The 19,962-nt window shown below is 43.3% G+C and overlaps 2 protein-coding genes across 2 annotated transcripts; both read right to left on the reverse strand.

Annotated features, from left to right (window-relative positions):
• Positions 1 to 1,480: 1,480 nt before the first annotated feature.
• Positions 1,481 to 4,923, reverse strand: LOC141344936 (tripartite motif-containing protein 16-like). The gene is made up of 6 exons (XM_073849827.1): positions 4,120 to 4,923; positions 3,229 to 3,324; positions 2,896 to 3,129; positions 2,496 to 2,658; positions 2,311 to 2,352; positions 1,481 to 2,085 (listed from the first exon to the last, which is right to left on the reverse strand). Exons 1-6 carry the CDS (start codon positions 4,693 to 4,695, stop codon positions 1,556 to 1,558), a joined length of 1,641 nt encoding a protein of 546 aa, XP_073705928.1. The 5' UTR covers positions 4,696 to 4,923; the 3' UTR covers positions 1,481 to 1,555.
• A 5,127-nt stretch (positions 4,924 to 10,050) lies between these two features.
• On the reverse strand, positions 10,051 to 19,946 carry LOC141344616 (E3 ubiquitin/ISG15 ligase TRIM25-like). Its single transcript, XM_073849489.1, has 6 exons — positions 19,374 to 19,946; positions 17,404 to 17,499; positions 17,071 to 17,304; positions 16,666 to 16,828; positions 16,481 to 16,522; positions 10,051 to 10,580 (listed from the first exon to the last, which is right to left on the reverse strand). Exons 1-6 carry the CDS (start codon positions 19,944 to 19,946, stop codon positions 10,051 to 10,053), a joined length of 1,638 nt encoding a protein of 545 aa, XP_073705590.1.
• Between the last annotated feature and the right edge of the window lie 16 nt (positions 19,947 to 19,962).

Raw genomic sequence — 19,962 nt, forward strand, 5'->3', positions numbered from 1 at the left:
ATTAAAATAATAAATACAAAAATATAAATTATTATTATTAATATATTATTAAAGGAGAAGTTCAGTTCCAGAACAGAAATATACAGATAATTTAGTCACCCCCTTGTCATCCTAGATGTCATGTCTGTCTTTCTTTCTTTCTTCAATCAATAAGAAATTATGTTTTTTGAGGAAAACATTTCAGGATTTCTTTCCATATAGTGGACTTCTATGGTGCATCTATGGTGAGTTTGCTTGTAAGAGATGGGTCATCTTGTGCTTTTGTACGCTCAACGGAGATTAACAACATAGAGGGACTGTGGGTTTAAAGGGAGGGGGCTTCAAAGAATATGACAGGTACAACTCAGTACCACTATTCTCCCGAGAACATCTAGTCTCCTGGGAAAGTGTTGGCCTTGGCCTTCAGATAAGTTTTATCACTTTTTATAACAAACCGTTTATTATAACTTTATGGGCGCGAAGGTATGGCTACGAATTTTTGAGATAACCAGTAACAAACGAGAGAGTTGAATGAAGTGCACCCACGTGGGGAGACGGCCGAGCCTGATCAACTTGATTCTCTCTCTCACTTGGAGGTTGTCTTAACTGCACCTAAATTTAAAGTATAAAACATGGGACTTCTTGCTGGCACAGATGGAAGCTCAGCCGTGGGACAAGTGCGCATCGCCTGGCATTCTGGGACATACGTGTTGGTCTTCTACTGTGACTGCAACATAATACAATTAATACAAATAATATATTTAACCTCAAATGCTCGTCTTGTCTAGCTTTGCGTGAACTCTGTGTATTCTGGTTCAAGACAGTTAGGGTATGTTGAAAAACTCCCATTTTCTTCTCCAACTTCAAAATCATCTTACATCTCTGTTTTACCTTTTTTTGTAAAGGGCGTTTGATCTTCTGTGCATATTCAATTTGTAAACACCGGGTCGGTACTTCTGCAGCGATGTAGGACGATTTTAAAGTTGGAGGAGAAAATGAGACAAGAGTTTTTCAATATACCCTAACTTTCTTGAACTGGAAAATGCAGAGCTAGACAAGACAAGCATTGGGGATTAAAATGTATATAAATTGTCAATTTGTTTACAAAATGACCAATTGTTTTACTAGTTCAAACTCGGGGGCACCATTAAAGTCCACTATATGGAGAGAAATCCTGAAATGTTTTCCTCAAAAAACATAATTTTTTATCAACTGAAGAAAGAAAGACATGAACATCTTGGATGACAAGGGGGTAGGTAAATGATCTGTAATTGTTTGTTCTGGAAATGACCTTCTCTTTTAACTAAATGAGTGATTTCCATCAACAATAGAGGTTGAGAAAAGCACAGAAACACATGGTCACTCAGCAGGACTCACACACACTGATCTTACTGTCTATATGAGGATTTATTACACACATTTATTCTGATTCTTGTTATTTCACTGAAAGAAGTTCAGCTGCAGCATTAATGTCAAGAAGAGAAAAGAAGGGACTCTATTACATCTCACTGTTACTGATTTATCATTCAGCTCAAAGCATTATGGGTAGAATCTCTCGTCAGTCTAATCTGATTCATCAACACAGTTTCACTGATGATCCGATATCAAACCAAAACCCAGGATAGAGCGGCTGAGTGAATGTGGTGTGGACTGTGTGGATGAGGCTCATTGTGTCAGAGACGCTGTAGAAGGACAGAGTTCCTGCACTGTGATCCACAAACACTCCTATTCTACTGCTGATGGACTTTACAGGGAGAACAGTCTCTATCTTATTGTGTTTGAATGAGTAACTGGAGGAAGAGCAGCGCAAACTCCAGGACTGATCATTATGTCCAAACACACACTCATTACCCCATCCCTTCCTGCTGATGCTTTTATATGACACTGATATATACACAAAACCACATTCACCAGCACTCCACTCCAGCTCCCAGTAACAGCGTCCACTCACACTCTCTCTACACAACACCTGACTACGCTCATCAAATCTGTCTGGATGATCAGGATACGACTGGACTGTGTGAGTGTAAGTAATCACTCTGTTGTTCTCAGACAGACGGAGGTATTTATATGCTGTGTTCAGATCCAGAGTGAGCTGATGGGAATCTGATGGAGATAAAACACATCAGAATCAGGAATTATGAATCTGCTTGATCTTTTCAAGTAGCTGAACTCTTCATGTTCAGAGTATCATCAGTGTCTCAGTACAGATGAGCAGATATCCAGAGCAAATCATCATTTACATCATTATTTAAAACTCTTTTTCACCTTCTACAGGAAGAACATGAACACACTCAGTGAGTTTTTCTGCTTGTTTTCTTACTGACTTACATTGTAGGAAGTCGTTCCTGGTCCTGGGAACAATGTTGGTGAATGTGACTGTGGAAATCAACAGACATGAACAGTGTGATTCTCATGATCCTGCATCCATTCCTAAGACATTTCTAATATGATGTTCTCCATGATATGAGATGATGATGGACTTGTTTCTGAGAGCAGATCAATCTCCAGGACTTTACCTCTGTCTGAGATCTTCTTGAGCTCCTCTTTGCAGATATCCTCCAGTTTGTCTCTCAGCTGATGGACAGATTCTCTCAGACCATCAGAAGGGACCACAAAAATGAATGGATCATCATTTCTGTCTGCAGATTCAGAAGGTGCTGAGAGAGACTGAAAACTCTACAGAAAACAGAAATCAAAACTCATCACCGGGACCGGGACACTGCTTATAAGAGTGAAAGAAAAGTTCTGATATGAGACCCATTTGAGCGAGATTTCCACAGCCAAAAACCATTTGTAAGCAGTGTCTCTTGATTATATAATAAGACACTCATGAAACGTTTCTCTGGGAGTCTCCTGTCACAGCAGGATGTGTCTCAAGTCCACTATGATGGTGTTGTTCTAGATGTCTGTTACCTGCAGGAACTGGATGTGATCCTGTGTGTGTGAAAGCTGCTCCAGCTCAGCGTCTCTCCTCCTCAGATCATTGATCTCCTGCTCCAGTCGCTCCAGTTGTTCTTCAGCTCGACTCACTGCTCGCTTTTCCTGATCTCTGATCAGCCGTATCAGCTCAGAGCGGCTTCTCTCAATGGAGCGGATGAGCTCAGTAAAGATCCTCTCACTGTCCTCCACTGCTGTCTGTGCAGAGCGCTGTTAGGACACACAGTGATTCAGGCTTCAGTGGGACTGAAAGAGACAAGAGAGTCTGAACTGAGACTGAGACAAACTTCTCTTCTTCTCCAGACTCACCTTATGAGACTCCACAGCCTCTCTCAGCTGCTGAACATCTTTCTCTCTCTGCTGGATTCTCTGCTGGCAGTTCAGCTGCATCTTCTTCAAATCTCTCTGGTGAGGGAAAAATACAATATACCACCATCATTATGTAAAGGTTGCATGAATCCGATATTGGTGGAGTGGATCAGTGGCTTAAAATCTTTTCTTGTATGTTAGTGGTTATGAAATGAAAACCCAAAATATCCTTGATATTTATTAATAAAAGAGGTTACTCCACAGTAACATATTGCACATTTTATATCTCAAATCTAACTCCCCAGTTTAAAATAATAGGTGTTGTTTTATTTTATTTTATTTTATTTTTTGTACCTTTTAAAATGATAAGATTTGAAATAGCCCTGTTTGTGACATCACTATTTGTCTCTCCACGTTCCTGAACATGTGTATGTGAATCAAGAAGCGCTCTTAACAACTCAGGTCTTTCACAATGGTTTATATCTCATTGTTATATATAAACTCAGAATTACAAGTAAAAAAAAAAAAAAAATGTGAAATGAAACATCTAATTTATTTTATTTATTTACATACATTTAGTAAAAATATTTGGCTAGTTATTCACATTAGCATTTGAAAAAATACCTCCTGGACTAATATTAGCCTACTAATACTAATATCATGTATACTTGAAGTACTATTAATATAACATAGAGTTAGTTGTCATTATCACAGAATAAACCCTTTCATTGATACACGCACTGATCACTCAGAAAAGATTTATTATGTTACTGATAATTAATTGTTGTTAAAAAAACAATTAATATCTCTTAATTATCTCCTGAAGAATACAACTATAAAAAAAAATTTAAAAAAAAAAATTTAAAAAAAGAATTAAGCATAAGTCCTCACCTCTTTCTCTGTCCTCTGTGCTGCATTTGACACAGTGTCATGGTTTCTGTGTTCATCCACCATACACAGCAAGCAAATACATTTCTGATCAGTGCGACAAAAAACCTCTAGAAGCTTGTCGTGTTTCTGGCAGATCATCTCCTGCAGTCGTCCAGTGGCATCAGTCAAATTGTGTCTCTTTCCTTTAAACCAACTCTCATGTTGTTCAAGGTGATTCTGACAGTAAGAGTTCAGACACACCAGACAGGACTTGACGGCTTTGTGTTTTCTTCCAGTACAGACGTCACACTCCACATCTCCAGCTCCAGCAGAAACTGCACTTTGAAGTTTAGTCTTCTTCAGGTTCTCCACCATTTCAGCAAACACCACGTTCTTAAATAAAGCAGGTCTTGGACTGAAGGTCTGTCTGCACTGAGGGCAACTGTAGAATCCCTTCTCATCCTCCTCTTTATTCCAGCAGTCTGTAATGCAGCTCATACAGTAACTGTGTCCACACTGGATGGTCACTGGATCCTTCAGGAGATCCAGACACACCGGACAGCTGAACTGATCCACTGAAATACAGGATTCTGCCATTTTTCATGTATGTGAGCGCTGATATAAAGTTGCAGCAGGCCAACAGCACTTAAGTTTCTGTTTCTCTACAATCAAGCTTCCTGGTTCTGTGTTTGAGAGACGGGAAAAACAGGCGTGTCTGTAAACTCCCAAATAATACAAATGTCCACTAGGTGTCAGCCTCATACAGACACTGGGAGTTGGTGCTAAAAGGACTGCTAGCACAACCAAAGAGTCAAGGTTTGGCTGGTTAGCATGGTATTCTCAGAAAATACTCGGGATCAAAACAGAAATTCAGGTTGTCAGGTGTCAGGTTGATGTGGTGGTGATTAAACTTGTGCAGCAGGAAGCATTCTCCAAACAAATAAGATTGATTGAGAAGGGAAACACTCTTCAGAGTTCTAGTGCATTGTACCACCTAGATCCAATTTTGGACAAAGGTCTCCTTCGTGTAGGCGGAAGACTGGAACAGTCATCACTCAATTAAGAGCTGAAACATTCTGTGATTCCCCTGAGAGATATTTCTAAGCTAATCTAATTCAAAGTCAAGCTAAGTCTGTCACATTACCACGCCACGGTTTGTCATCAGGGTTGATAACAAAACTCAAATGGAGCTTAGAACAAGTGGATTTTAGATCATTGGAGGCAACAAGTCAAGTGTGTGCAATGTCAAAAAATGACCAACAGAAGAAAAATGAATGGCAGAAATACACAAAGAGCAAGTGGAAGTATCCATTACCTTCACATTCTGTGGCATTCACTGTAAAAAGTGATTTGTTAATCTTACTTAATTAAATTGTGCAAACTCGTTGCCTTAATTCAATTAAGTAATGTTAACTTAACTTTATTTAGTGTAATTTAAGTATTATCTACTAATATAGTTAAAGTATTCCGTACTCACTTTGATTTAAATTAGCTTAAGTCATTTAAGTTTTGTTAACTTAATTGAATCTGTAATCTGAGCAACATTGAGAGCAACTATGCTAATTAGAATTACTGACTTCCCAGAATGCATTGGGGCATGAATAAATTATGCAATTGCTTTGTTTTACTGTTGTTTTTGTATTTTCCGATTTTATTTGCTTTTATTTAATTTGATTTTTATTTGTCTTGTGTCAGTAGCACAAGAAAAAGAGCAAATAAAATTAATATTGTTACAATTTATAAAAATAAATGAAATGGAATTGTTACCATTGTTGCGTTTAGTGTGCTGAATGTTAAAATCTGTCTCTGACTCAAGTGCGGCTGATTGCAAAATATTGCCACAAAAAGTAAAGGATTATAACAACCCCAATTAAAGCTTCACATGGTGATTATTATAAAACTGTAGATTATTAATGATCAACATCAAAAGTACACTAGCTAATGATTTATTTCTAAATTAGATCACCTTTTTAAAGCAATCTTATTTTTTATTTCTCTTTCTTTGAAACCAAATAACTTTGACTTCATGTTGCATGAACAGAAAGAGAATTATAAACATTTTAATGAAGTTCCAAGTGCCCAACTAAAGGGATCACTAACCACTATAATGGTGAGATCAAACAAAAATATTTTTGGAAAATTAACATAAATTTATGAAGTCAGCTCTCTCTAATTTTTCAGTTGTGTTGACAATTTAACATTCAAGACGACTTTGGGAAGTGACTGAATGCAACTAGAAAAAGATGACTTCCAAAGTGGAGGAAATTTGTAAAAAGTCTATTAGGCTAAGAATTGCCCCGCCTCCTTTTTCTTTTCTTCTTCTGTTGTTACGTCGCATATTAGCAACAAATTAGCGCACTGCTGCCTCTCACTGTTGTATTAATGTCATTGGTTCCTTTGTAGTTACTTAATTATTTTAAGTAAGCGTCACTCAAAGCAGTAAGTAAATTGTTTTACTTGCATTGAAAGTAGCTGTAACTTAATACAACCTAGTAAGTATAGCAACTAAGTAAAGATAACTAAGTAAATCTAAGTAAGGTAAACTATTGGATTTTACAGTGTTGACTGTTTGGGGTCATTTATCATAAAGAGAGCTTTCAAAGAATACAATAAATATGGTCTAATATTCACTTTACATACATTAAGATACTACAGATGACTTCATGCTTTGAGGTGCTTTATTTGCCTTAGAGGAGCAGGCATTAATGACCCTAAATCATTTAATATTAATGTAGTCTGATGGTTTTACCTCCAGGAAAGTTTGTCAAAGTAGATATGTACACCACTAAACAATTGCGTAAAGTCCAATATTTGGTCAAGCAAATTTTGGAGTCATTGAAAGAAGGAATATCTTCTCAACATTTCAACATGCAAAAAGTGGTATACTCCTCCACGAAAACCTCAGAGTAAATGATGTTGTAATCATCAAAGAGAATATGCTCCTAAGAAGTCGGTGGTAGTTAGGCCAAGTGGTTAAAAATGTCAAAGAGGGTGATGGATTTGTTAGGCGAGTCAAGGTACAAGCAGGTGAATCAAAACTTGCTAGCGAACATGATCAACCCTCCAAGCCCACAAACACGGAAAGAGTGACTGTTAATGTGATACCCTCACATCAGACCAAATAATTATTTCTGAAATGCTTTCTAGTCATTACATACATTCATATATCACTGATGATGTGTTCAGGTGCATCTGAAGATGTGTTTCAAGAACTACCTGTTCTGGCAAGGCCAGTGACACCCAGGAATAGTCTGGTTGACAACCAGGAAGAGGCTGGTGACTACTGGAGAGACAGTTGGCAGCTTGGGAAGACAGCACTTGGGGTGGGAAGGGTTGGCAGCCCAAACCACATTCTCCGAGAGGAGGAACCCTTTTTGAAGCTACAGATCGACTCATGGAAGTATACCCCCAGGGGAGCCCGAGAGGGGGGGAGAATGAGAACCCCAATCTGATAGACCCAAGGTTACCGACTAATGGCAATGGAGAAACGATAACGACCGCAGTATGCAGGTGCGGGAAAACCTGCAAAAACAGCCATGGCCTGAAGATCCATCAAGCCAGGATGAAGTGTTTGGAGAACGAACATGCGTCACAGCGCACAGATGTTACATCTGATGAGACGCAGGAGGAGCCGAGCCAGGAAGCACCCCATAGTGCTCAGAGCCTCCGTGTGCCACTAACCGTTCCCCCAAGTCTTCTGCCCCAGGCAAAGGTGCGAATCAAGTGGCCACAGGCTTGTAAGACGGCAGTCTGGAGGACCAAATATGAACATCTGGTCACAGACTGCCGAACACAGGGCTGGAAGGCGAGATGCATGCCTATCGAGGTTGGCTGTAGAGGATTTGTGGGGTGTTCTCTCCACAAAGCCTTTACTGCGCTGGGCATTGGAGGAACAACAAGGAGCAGGGCCATCAAGAACACCACCGACGCGGCCGAGAAAGCCTCGAGATGGCTCTGGATCCGTAGAGGAGCACCATGGGGGTCGCGGTCTGATCAGCCGTGGCTGGGTCGCCTGGGCGAGGGTGTCTGATGTTGAAAGACCCGAAACACCCGAGGACCCCTGGTTATATCACTGATGATGTGTTCAGGTGCATCTGAAGATGTGTTTCAAGAAAAAAAAAAATGTAACTGAAAGGCAGCCATTTTATGGTTATAAAAAATCTACACAAAGCGGTCAGATCAGCAGAGCGAAGACTCGTGTTCCTCCACAGTGCACATTAAGATAATAAGTTTCTGCTCATTTTTAACTTAGTATCTTTTGGCAATTGGAGCAAGGTGTGTGATGTTCATCTATGTTATGTTTTTTGTTTATTCCAGTCATGTGCACATTTGTACGTATGTGTTAATTGTTGAGCTGTGCTTGTTAATTAGTCGTTTCAAATTGTCTTTATTCAATACATAATTAATCTTTGTCTGTTTCTCCGTAAATTTAATCATATTTTTTTAGTGTATTAGTTGTATTTATTGGTTTTGTTGTTTCTTTGTGTAGTTTTACAGTGCTGCGAAAATTGATGTTTAATGATGCTAAAGAAAAAGCGCTCGTCAGAAACTCTGTCGTGTTTTATGGATGCCAAGGTGCAGCTACACAACAAGTTATGAAATATAAACTCTTGACAAAAGAGAGCTGTTATGATTTACCAGTCTGTCTGCACTGAGACTATAATGAGCTGCTTGACTTGTCTTCAGAGGATCTGCAGATGAAGAATAAAACCCATCACTTTTGTTCATCAAGTGGGAAGAAGATTTATTTATATCAGTCAGAGAACAGAAATATATTGAAAATACAATTAAAATGAATTATATATTTTAATATATTATTAAAGAAGTTCACTTCGAGAACAAAAATTAACAGATAATTTTGTCATCCAAGATGTTCATGTCTTTCTTTCGTCAGTCGATAAGAAATTGTTTTTTTTTTTTTTTTTTTTTTTTGAGGAAAACATTTCAGGATTTCTCTCCATATAGTGGACTTCTATGGTGCCCGTGAGTTTGAACTTCCTAAATGCAATTTAAATGCAGCTTCAAAGGACTCTAACTGATCCCAGCCATAAAAGAAGGATCTTATCTAGCGAAACGATCAGTCATTTTCTAAAAGAAAATGACAATTAATATATTTTTTACTCTCAAATGCTCATCTTGTCTTGCTCTGCGTGAACTCTGTGTATTCCGGTTCAAGACAGTTATAGGTCGTAAAACTCATTTATTTTTCTCCAGCTTCAAAATCATCCTACATCGATGTTTTCCTATTTTGTAAAGGGTGTTTGATCTTTGCATATTCACTTTGCAAACACTGGGTCGGGTACTTCTGCAGCAATGTAGGGTGATTTTAAAGTTGGAGGAGAAAATTTGAGTTTTTCGACATACCCTTCCTGTCTTGAACCAGAATACACAGAACTAAGCATTTGAGGTTACAAAGTATATAAATTCGCAATTTCAGAAAATGACAGATTGTTTTGCTAGATTAGACCCTTCTTCCTTGACTGGGATTGTTTAGAGCTGTTTGAAGCTGCATTTAAACTGCATTTTGGAAGTTCAAACTCACAGGTACTATTGAAGTCCACTATATGGAGAGAAATCTTTAAATGTTTTCCTCAAAAAACAATTTCCTATCAATTGAAAAAAGAAAGACATGAACATCTTGGATGACAAAGGGGTGAGTAAATTATCTCCATTTTTTTGTCCTGGAATTGAACTTCTTTAATTAAATGAGTGATTTCCATCAACAATACAGGTTGAGAAAAGCACAGACTCACACACTCTGATCTTACCGTCTATGAGCATTTATTAAACATTTATTCTGATTCTTGTTATTTCACTAACAGAAGTTCAGTTGCAGTGTTAATGTCATCAAGAGAAAAGAAGGGACTCTATTACATCTCACAGTTACTGATTTATCATACAGCTCAAAGCATTATGAATCTCTAGAATCTCTCGTCAGTCTATTCTGATTCATCAACACAGTTTCACTAATGATCCGATATCAAACCAAAACCCAGGATAGAGCGGCTGAGTGAATGTGGTGTGGACTGTGTGGATGAGGCTCATTGTGTCAGAGACGCTGTAGAAGGACAGAGTTCCTGCACTGTGATCCACAAACACTCCTATTCTACTGCTGACGGACTTTACAGGGAGAACAGTCTGTATATTATTGTGTCTGAATGAGTATCTGGAGGGAGAGCAGCGCAAACTCCAGGATTGATCATTATATCCAAACAAACACTCATTACCCAGTCCCTTCCTGCTGATGCTCTTATATGACACTGATATATACACAAAACCAAATCCACCAGTACTCCACTCCAGCTCCCAGTAACAGCGTCCACTCACACTCTCTCTACACAACACCTGACTATGCTCATCAAATCTGTCTGGATGATCAGGATACGACTGGACTGTGTGAGTGTAAGTAATCACTCTGTTTCTCTCAGACAGACGGAGGAGTTTATTCACTGTGTTCAGATCCAGAGTGAGCTGATGGGAATCTGATGGAGATAAAACACATCAGAATCAGGAATTATGAATCTGCTTGATCTTTTCAAGTAGCTGAACTCTTCATGTTCAGAGTATCATCAGTGTCTCAGTACAGATGAGCAGATATCCTGTGCAAATCATCATTTACATCATTATATAAAACGTACTCGGTTACTTTCGTAACCTCGGTTCCCTGAGATACGGGAACGAGTACTGCGTCGTAAGACGCTTATGGGGAAAAGCTCCTTTTCTCCTGAGACTGAAGCATTTCAATAACGCAGTGTAACTGCACGGCCATTGGTTCGTGCAGTGTTAAAGAAACGAACCAATGGCTCGGCAGCGGAGAAGCACAAACCTATGGTGATGATTCGCGCCCGATCGCGCCAAAAGGGGCGGAGGATCTGGCTATATAAGCGAGCATTTCGCCATAGGGAACTCAGGTACTTCGACTGAAGCGACGACTGAGTCGTGCAGCTACCTAGCACGGCCAGCAACGCAGTACTCGTTCCCGTATCTCAGGGAACCGAGGTTACGAAAGTAACCGAGTACGTTCCCTTTCGATACTTTCACTCGTACTGCGTCGTAAGACGCTTATGGGGAACCAGTACAATCCCGCCGTTGCTAAGGTAGAGGAACGACTGACATGACCCTAGCACTAAAGGACTAATAAGGGCCAATTTGTTCCATCAGATAGCCTGATAAACGTCCGTTCCAAGGAATAAGTACAACTTGGAGCTCCAAAGAGGCCAAGGTGCACTATACATAACATACTGGTAACAGACATACCACTATGCGGAAAGGACCCGAGTCTGTAAGACTGGAACGTCCAGATTATAGAATCTAGCAAATGTGGACGGTGAGGCCCAGCCTGCCGCCGCACAAATTTCCGCAATAGAAACCCCACTAGACCACGCCCAGGACGAGGCGATGCCCCTCGTCGAATGGGCCCTTACTCCCATGGGACATTGTAGGCCCAAAGAAGAGTAAGCCAGCGTGATGGCTTCCACAATCCATTTGGATAGTCTCTGTTTTGTGACCGAAAACCCCTTGGTGCGGCCACCAAAACACACAAACAGCTGTTCTGACTGCCTAAAAGGAGCAGAACGCTCTATATAACATCTCAGAGCCCTGACGGGGCAGAGAGGGTTAAATCCCTGGTCTTGCTCCGTAGGAGGAAGAGCCAAAAGGGAAATAATTTGGTCTCTAAAAGGTGTAGAGAGACTTTTGGGAACATACCCACATCTTGGCTTCAGGATGACCTTAGAGTCATTTGGCCCGAATTCCAAGCAAACGGAGCTCACAGAGAGCGCCTGTAAATCACCCATGCGTTTGACTGATGCTAATGCCAATAGCAGGGCAGTCTTCAACGTCAGGGGGCGAAGGCCTATGGACTGAAGCGGTTCGAAGGGAGGGTCTTTCAAGGCCCTCAACACTGTGGGTAAGTCCCAAGACGGAACCGTGACGGGGCGAGGAGGATTAAGCCGCCTTGACCCCTTTAAAAACGAACTACCAAGTCGTTCCTTCCCACAGATTGACCGTTTACAAGGTCATGGAATACCGCTATAGCTGACACATAGACCTTGAGCGTGGAAGGGGATCTCCCCTTATCCAACAGCTCTTGCAAGAAGGACAATATCGCAGATATGTCACATGAAATTGGGTCCGCACCGCGGGTGGAACACCAGGCGGAAAAGACAGACCATTTAAGATCGTAGAGCCGCCTCGTAGAGGGTGCTCTAGCCTGTGAAATAGTACTCAAAACCGACTCAGGGAGACTTAAAGGCTCCCGTCTAGAGCCCAAACGTGCAGCGCCCACAATTCTGGTTGGGGGTGCCATATCGTTCTGTTCGCCTGTGTTAAGAGATCTCGTCTCAGTGGCACGGGCCATGGTGCTTTTGAGAGCAGCCCGGGAAGATCTGGAAACCAATGCTGGTTCTGCCAGAATGGAGCCACTAACAGGACTTTGAGTTTCTGTTCCCGCACTCGCCTGATGACCTGTGGTAGCAGAGCGATCGGAGGGAACGCGTATAACAGGAGATTGGGCCATTCTTGGGTCAATGCGTCCTGTTCCTTCGAAAAATAAATTGGGCAGTGATGATTGTCTTTTGAGGCGAAAAGATCTACTCGCGCCTTGCCAAAGACAGCCCATATTTGCTGAACCGTATGAGGGTGAAGCATCCATTCGTCTGAGGAGACGTTGCTCCGAGACAACATGTCTGCTCCCTGGTTCAGTTTGCCTGGCACATGCGTCGCTCTCAGAGAGCGGAAGTGCAGCTGAGCCCATTTCAGGAGACGTTCTACCATCGTAAATAGACATCTCGACGAGAGGCCCCCTTGGTGGTTTATGAAGGACACCACTGTCATGCTGTCCGAACGGACCAAGACATGGTGTCCTTTCAGGGCAGGTAGAAGGGTGTGAAGGCCTAAACATACTGCTAGCATTTCCAAGCAGTTGATGTGAAGGCGACTCTCCGCTTTCGACCATAGGCCGAAAGCAGGCTGGCCGTCGCACAGCGCCCCCCAACCTAAGTTGGAGGCGTCTGTCGAGACTGCCTTCCTTCTGACCACCAAGTCCAGGGGAACGCCCTGTTCCATCCATTGAGCGCACCTCCAAGGAGCTAGGGCTGCTATGCAGGCCCAATCTACCTTGATGCGCTGGCGTCCTAAACGCCAGGCTTGAGGAGGAACCTTTGGTTTCAGCCAGAACTGCAGGGGGCGCATTTGAAGCAGACCCAACTGAAGTACTGGAGATGCTGAGGCCATAAGGCCGAGCATCTTCTGAAAAATCTTGAGTGGGCGAAGGGCTCCAATTTTGAAGGAAGCCGCGAGCCTGCGAATGGCTTGGGCTCTCTGCGGCGCAACTGCTGCCTTCATTTGACATGAGTCGAAAACTGCTCCCAGGAACGCAATGCGTTGGCTGGGAGACAGTACGCTCTTGGCAAAATTGACCTTGAGTCCTAGGCACTCTAAGTGGCTGAGGATTAAGGATCTGTGGTGCGTTAGCTCGTTCTCTGACTGGGCTAGAATGAGCCAGTCGTCTAGATAGTTCAGGACGCGGATTCCCATCTGTCTCAGAGGGGAAAGTGCTGCGTCCATGCACTTTGTAAACGTGCGAGGAGCTAACGACAGTCCGAACGGAAGGACTGTATATTGATATGCCACTCCCTCGAAGGCGAATCTCAAGAATTGCCTGTGATGGGGGGTGATCTGAATATGGAAGTATGCATCCTTCAGATCCAGTGAACAAAACCAGTCCCCTTTGCGTATCTGCGAGAGGATCTGTTTTAGTGTAAGCATTCTGAACGGCCGTCTCATGAGGGCGCGATTCAGCTGTCTGAGATCGAGGATGGGTCGTAGACCGCCATCCTTCTTTGGAACGAGGAAGTAACGGCTGTAGAAACCTGACTCGCTCTGTGTTGGGGGGACCGTTTCCACGGCGCCCTTGGCCAACAGATTCTTTACCTCTAATCGCAAGACGTCTGCGTCTTTGCTGCGAACTGAGGTGGTGATCACACCATGAAAGCGAGGAGGTCTTCGAGCGAACTGGAGTACATAGCCTCGTTCTATTATACCCAAAACCCATTTTGACACTCCGGGGATGGCTTGCCATGCCACGGATCGTGTCGCCAGGGGCTGTAATGGTTCGCACAGCTGTATGCTGTCTGAAAGCATTGGAAGAGGAAATTTGCTCTTTTCTTGAAAATGTTTGTTTTTTATTTTTTCCGCTATCACAGCGGTTTGCTGTAAGGGCGCTGATACAAAGGGCCCGTGAGTTACAGCTAAATTGTCTACAAACATGTGTCCCTTTGCACTCGGAACAGAACGGGGTGTCAAAGGGTTCAAAAGAGGCACTTTGGGGGCTGGTCCGGCTGCTGCGAGACTTGGCCCCTCCCTCTTCCTGCTGCTGGGATCAGGAAGACGCTGGCGGCGCCTGGTCCAACACCACTCTTGGCCGAGGTCCCTGGCGCTTAGGGAAGGGGAAGCGCTTGGCCGAGCGTGAACGAGGACGGAGCTCCGTCTGAGGAGCTGGTTGCGCAGCTGGAGGCATGGCTTTTGCAGGCTGCTGAGTCGGCGCCGGCTTGGGGCGACTAGGAGCCGTTGCAGAGCTAGAGCGTTTAGGCAGAAAATGTCGCATGGCTTGGGACGATTTCTGTGCTGCAGTGAAGCGCTCTGCGAAACCCTCGACAGCTGGACCAAACAGGCCGGTCGGCGAGATGGGGGAGTCAAGGAAAGCGACCTTATCCGCGTCCTTGATTTCCGTTAAATTGAGCCATAAGTGGCGCTCCAGCACCACCAAACTGGCCATCGATCGTCCGATTGCCTGAGCCGTCATCTTCGTGGCGCGTAACGCCAAATCCGTAGCGCTGCGGATTTCTCTGAGCGGAGAATCATCCAGGCCCAACTCGTCCAGCCCGCGGAGGAGTTTCGCTTGGTACACCTGGAGTACCGCCATTGAGTGAAGCGCTGAAGCTGCCTGTCCAGCAGACGAGTACGCTCATCCAGCGAGGGTAGAGGTCGTCCTGCAGGGCTTGGACGGGTGTGACGCCCTCGCCTTCCAGCCGATAGCGGTGGGCGGGCAAAGGTGCGCAGCAACAGACTCGTCCAGCGGGGGCAGCTTCTCGTAGCCTTTTTCCTCGGCGCCATCAACCGTAGTGAGGGCAGCAGAAGAGGAAATATGAAGGCGGGCGGAGTATGGAGCACGCCAGGACTTGGAAATTTCGTCATGGACTTCGGGGAAGAATGGTGAAGCTCGCTGACGAGGGGCCTGGCGGCGCCCCGGCAGAAACCATTCGTCCAACCGGCTCCTAGAGGGCTCCTCGGGAGGAGACCACTGCAAATCCAGCTCTTCGACAGCTTTAGACAGGATGCGGAAGAGTTCGGCATCCATACCGGCGCTGGCGGCACTGGGTTGCGTAGACGGCAAGGGGGCGGGGTCGTGAGAAGAGCCCGACAACTCCTCCGCGTCAGATGCGGCCAATGACATACTGTCATCCTCACATTCACTTCCTCCAAATGAAACCAGATCGCTCGCAGCCGCGGAGGGACGCTGGTCAGGATGAAGGAAGAGAACTGGCGATTCCTCTCCATGGGGTGAGGGCGAGGCACGCGGGGTCTGAGCCGGCGTGAGCTCGTCTGTCACCACTCTCTGAGCTCTCTTGCCCCGCTGCTTCTTCCTAGCAGGCTCTTGCGAGGAAGGAAGCGGGAAAGAAAGCTAGCCGCGAGCGGAGGGAAGTGAGACTCATATTCCCGCAATGGGAACATTCCGTCTCAGTGAGTGCAGACTCGGTGTGGGCGTGACCCAGACACGAGACGCACTCAGCGTGAGAGTCAGCGGCGTGCAGAGGGGCTCTGCACGAGCGACAATAACGCCGTGGCATTTGAAACAACGCCTGAAATTTGCTCTTTGAAATTTGCTCTTTTTAATGTCGCCGGATAGCAGCAGGGGATCAGCTCCGTAGCGTCAATCCGCCGAGCAGTGAGAATCCGCTGCGAGGCTCGTCCACGGCGAAGAAGAAGCTTTCTTGAGCGAAGTCTGCGTAGTCAGTCTCTGCGAAGATCAGAAGTCGTCGCTGAAGAAGAAGGATCTGAGTTCCCTATGGCGAAATGCTCGCTTATATAGCCAGATCCTCCGCCCCTTTTGGCGCGATCGGGCGCGAATCATCACCATAGGTTTGTGCATCTCCGCTGCCGAGCCATTGGTTCGTTTCTTTAACACTGCACGAACCAATGGCCATGCAGTTACACTGCGTTATTGAAATGCTTCAGTCTCAGGAGAAAAGGAGCTTTTCCCCATAAGCGTCTTACGACGCAGTACGAGTGAAAGTATCGAAAGGGAACTCTTTTTCACCTTCTACAGGAGGAACATGAACACACTCAGTGAGTTTTTCTGCTTGTTTTCTTACTGACTTACATTGTAGGAAGTCCTTCCTGGTCCTGGGAACAATGTTGGTGAATGTGACTGTGGAAATCAACAGACATGAACAGTGTGATACTCATGATCCTGCATCCATTCCTAAGACATTTCTAATATGATGTTCTCCATGATATGAGATGATGATGGACTCGTTTCTGAGAGCAGGTCAATCTCCAGGACTTTACCTCTGTCTGAGATCTTCTTGAGCTCCTCTTTGCAGAAATCCTCCAGTTTGTCTCTCAGCTGATGGACAGATTCTCTCAGACCATGAAAAGGGACCACAAAAACGAAGGGATCATTATTTATGTCTGCAGATTCAGGAGGTGCTGAGAGAGACTGAAAACTCTACAGAAAACAGAAATCAAAACTCATCACCGGGACCGGGACACTGCTTATAAGAGTGAAAGAAAAGTTCTGACATGAGACCCATTTGAGCAAGATTTCCACAGCCAAAAACCATTTGTAAGCAGTGTCTCTTTTAATTATATAATAAGACACTCATGAAATGTTTCCCTGTGAGTCTCCTGTCACAGCAGGATGTGTCTCAAGTCCACTATGATGGTGTTGTTCTTCTAGATCTCTGTTACCTGCAGGAACTGGATGTGATCCTGTGTGTGTGAAAGCTGCTCCAGCTCAGCGTCTCTCCTCTTCAGATCATTGATCTCCTGCTCCAGTCGCTCCAGTCGTTCTTCAGCTCGACTCACTGCTCGCTTTTCCTGATCTCTGATCAGCCGTATCAGCTCAGAGCGGCTTCTCTCAATGGAGCGGATGAGCTCAGTAAAGATCCTCTCAGTGTCCTCCACTGCTGTCTGTGCAGAGCGCTGTTAGGACACACAGTGATTCAGGCTTCAGTGGGACTGAAAGAGACAAGAGAGTCTGAACTGAGACTGAGACAAACTTCTCTTCTTCTCCAGACTCACCTTATGAGACTCCACAGCCTCTCTCAGCTGCTGAACATCTTTCTCTCTCTGCTGGATTCTCTGCTGGCAGTTCAGCTGCATCTCCTTCAAGTTTCTCTGTTGAGGAAAACAATGCTTAAAATGTTGTGTTGGCCCATTTCTTTTTCTATTTTTTTTTATTGAATGGACTGATTTAATAATTTGAAAACAATTTAGTTTGTTTAATTTGTTAATTATAATTATTTGTGTTTATTTGATTATTTGTTTTGAATGGTATGGGTTTGTGTGTGGGAGACTTTTATTATTTAATGGCGACTCTGCATTTAGGGCAGGTGAGGAGTAGGTGGAGCGAGAGTAAGGGGAGGCGGACACAATTTTTATGCTGCCTTCATGTGATATCGGAAAGACTACACTACAGACCGAATAAAATAACATGAGAAAATTGCCTCCTTCAGAATACTGTACCGCACAGCACCCTACTGGAGGCGAGCCATGACGAGCTAGCATCTTCTCTTAACGGTATTTTTAAAGACAACACTACGTTTAAATAGCGACGTTATTAAAATTCTTTATGCCCCAGCATTATGGGGGCTACAAACTAACCAACTAAACAGGAGAGAACTTTTAACATCATGCAATGCTTACCATTCAGTATAGTTTTGTTGCTGTCTGCCATGTTGAAAGGTCAAAGTTTATCCCATCTCGGCAGCTCGGGTATCATAAAAAATTTCGAGCTTTTCAGTGGAAATTACAACGTGAGTGGGTGTTCATGTGCAATTTTGATGTCGGATTTTGGTATTTACCATAATTACGATAGCACATGAAGGCAGCATTAGACCGTGGGTTTGGTGGATCGGAGCTAATGTTTTAGCAACTGTGAGTGTTAAGCACTATGTTTTTGTGAAAATAAAGCAATGGAAAAGATTAACCACGGACTTGCGCGTTGATTAATTTGCCCCCCTCTGGATAGTGGCTAGTCCCTGTAGCTGTGCCGCTACATGTTGCGCTCTCAAGTCTTACGCATTCACATGCATTTCAATCAGTTCACACGGTCTCACGCCACACCATGTATTTCTCACGCTGAGAAGTAAGGGATATCTTGTCCTGTAGGACAATTTTGAAGTTGGAGGAGAAAATGAGATGGGAGGTTTTCGACGTACCCTAACTGTCTTAAACTGGATTACACAGAGTTTGCATGTGCATCACAGAGCTAGACAAGATGAGCATTAAAGGGTTAAAAGTGTATAAATTCCACTTCCTTTTTTTTTTAGAAAATAACTTATTGTTTCACTAGATAAGACGCTTCTTCTTCGGCTGGGATGTTTTAGAGCCGTCTGAAGCTGCATTGAAACTGCATTTTGGAAGTTCAAACTTAGAGCACCATAGAAGTCAACTACATAGAGAAAAATCCTGAAATGTTTTTCTCAATAAATATGGAAAAAAAGAAAGACATGAATATCTTGGATGACAAGGGAGTGAGTAAATTATCTGTACATTTTTGTTCTGGAGGTGAACTCCTTTAACAATTCAGGTCTGTCACTATGGTTTATATCTCGTTGTGATATATAAACTCACAATTGCAAAATATAAAAGCTGGTATTTTGAAATAAAAAAGTAACATCTATCTATCTATTTATTTGCGTACGTACGTATACATAAACAAGCTTCTGTATATTTGTGACAGCATGAAAAGAAAAAAAAATAGTTGGCTAGCGGTTCACCTTAGCATGTGAATAAATACCTCCTGGACTAAAATTAGCCTACTAATACTAATATAATGCTTACTAGTACTAGGCTACTGCTCTATAATATAGAGTTAGAATAAACCCTTTCATTGATACAAGTAGGTACTGATTACTTGGTTACGTTTATTATTAATTGTTAATTAATTACTGGTAAATAAGAAATAATATTGTTACCTCTTTATTATCTCTTGAAGAATGTAACTATAAAATCATAAATTAAGCGTACGTTTTATTTCTCATCCTTACCTCTTTCTCTGTCCTCTGTGCTGTAGCTGATACAGTGTCGTGGTTTTTATGTTCATCCATACACAGCACACATATACATTTCTGGTCAGTCTGACAGAAAACCTCAAGAAGCTTGTCGTGTTTCTGGCAGATCATCTCCTGCAGTCGTCCAGTGGCCTCGATCACTTTGTGTGGCTTACGTGAATTAAACTCCTGATGGCGGTCAAAATGAGTTTGACAGTAAGAGTTCAGACACACCAGACAGGACTTGACAGCTTTGTATTTTCTTCCAGTACAGACGTCACACTCCACATCTCCAGCTCCAGCAGAAACTGCACTTTGAAGTTTAGTCTTCTTCAGGTTCTCCACCATTTCAGCAAACACCACGTTCTTAAATAAAGCAGGTCTTGGACTGAAGGTCTGTCTGCACTGAGGGCAGCTGTAGACTCCCTTCTCATCCTCCTCTTTATTCCAGCAGTCTGTAATGCAGCTCATACAGTAACTGTGTCCACACTGGATGGTCACTGGATCCTTCAGGAGATCCAGACACACCGGACACAAGAACTGATCCACTGAAATACAGGATTCTGCCATTTTTTTATGTAAGTGC

Source organism: Garra rufa, chromosome 10 (genome assembly GCF_049309525.1).
Source record: "Garra rufa chromosome 10, GarRuf1.0, whole genome shotgun sequence".
Lineage (NCBI taxonomy): Eukaryota > Metazoa > Chordata > Actinopteri > Cypriniformes > Cyprinidae > Garra > Garra rufa.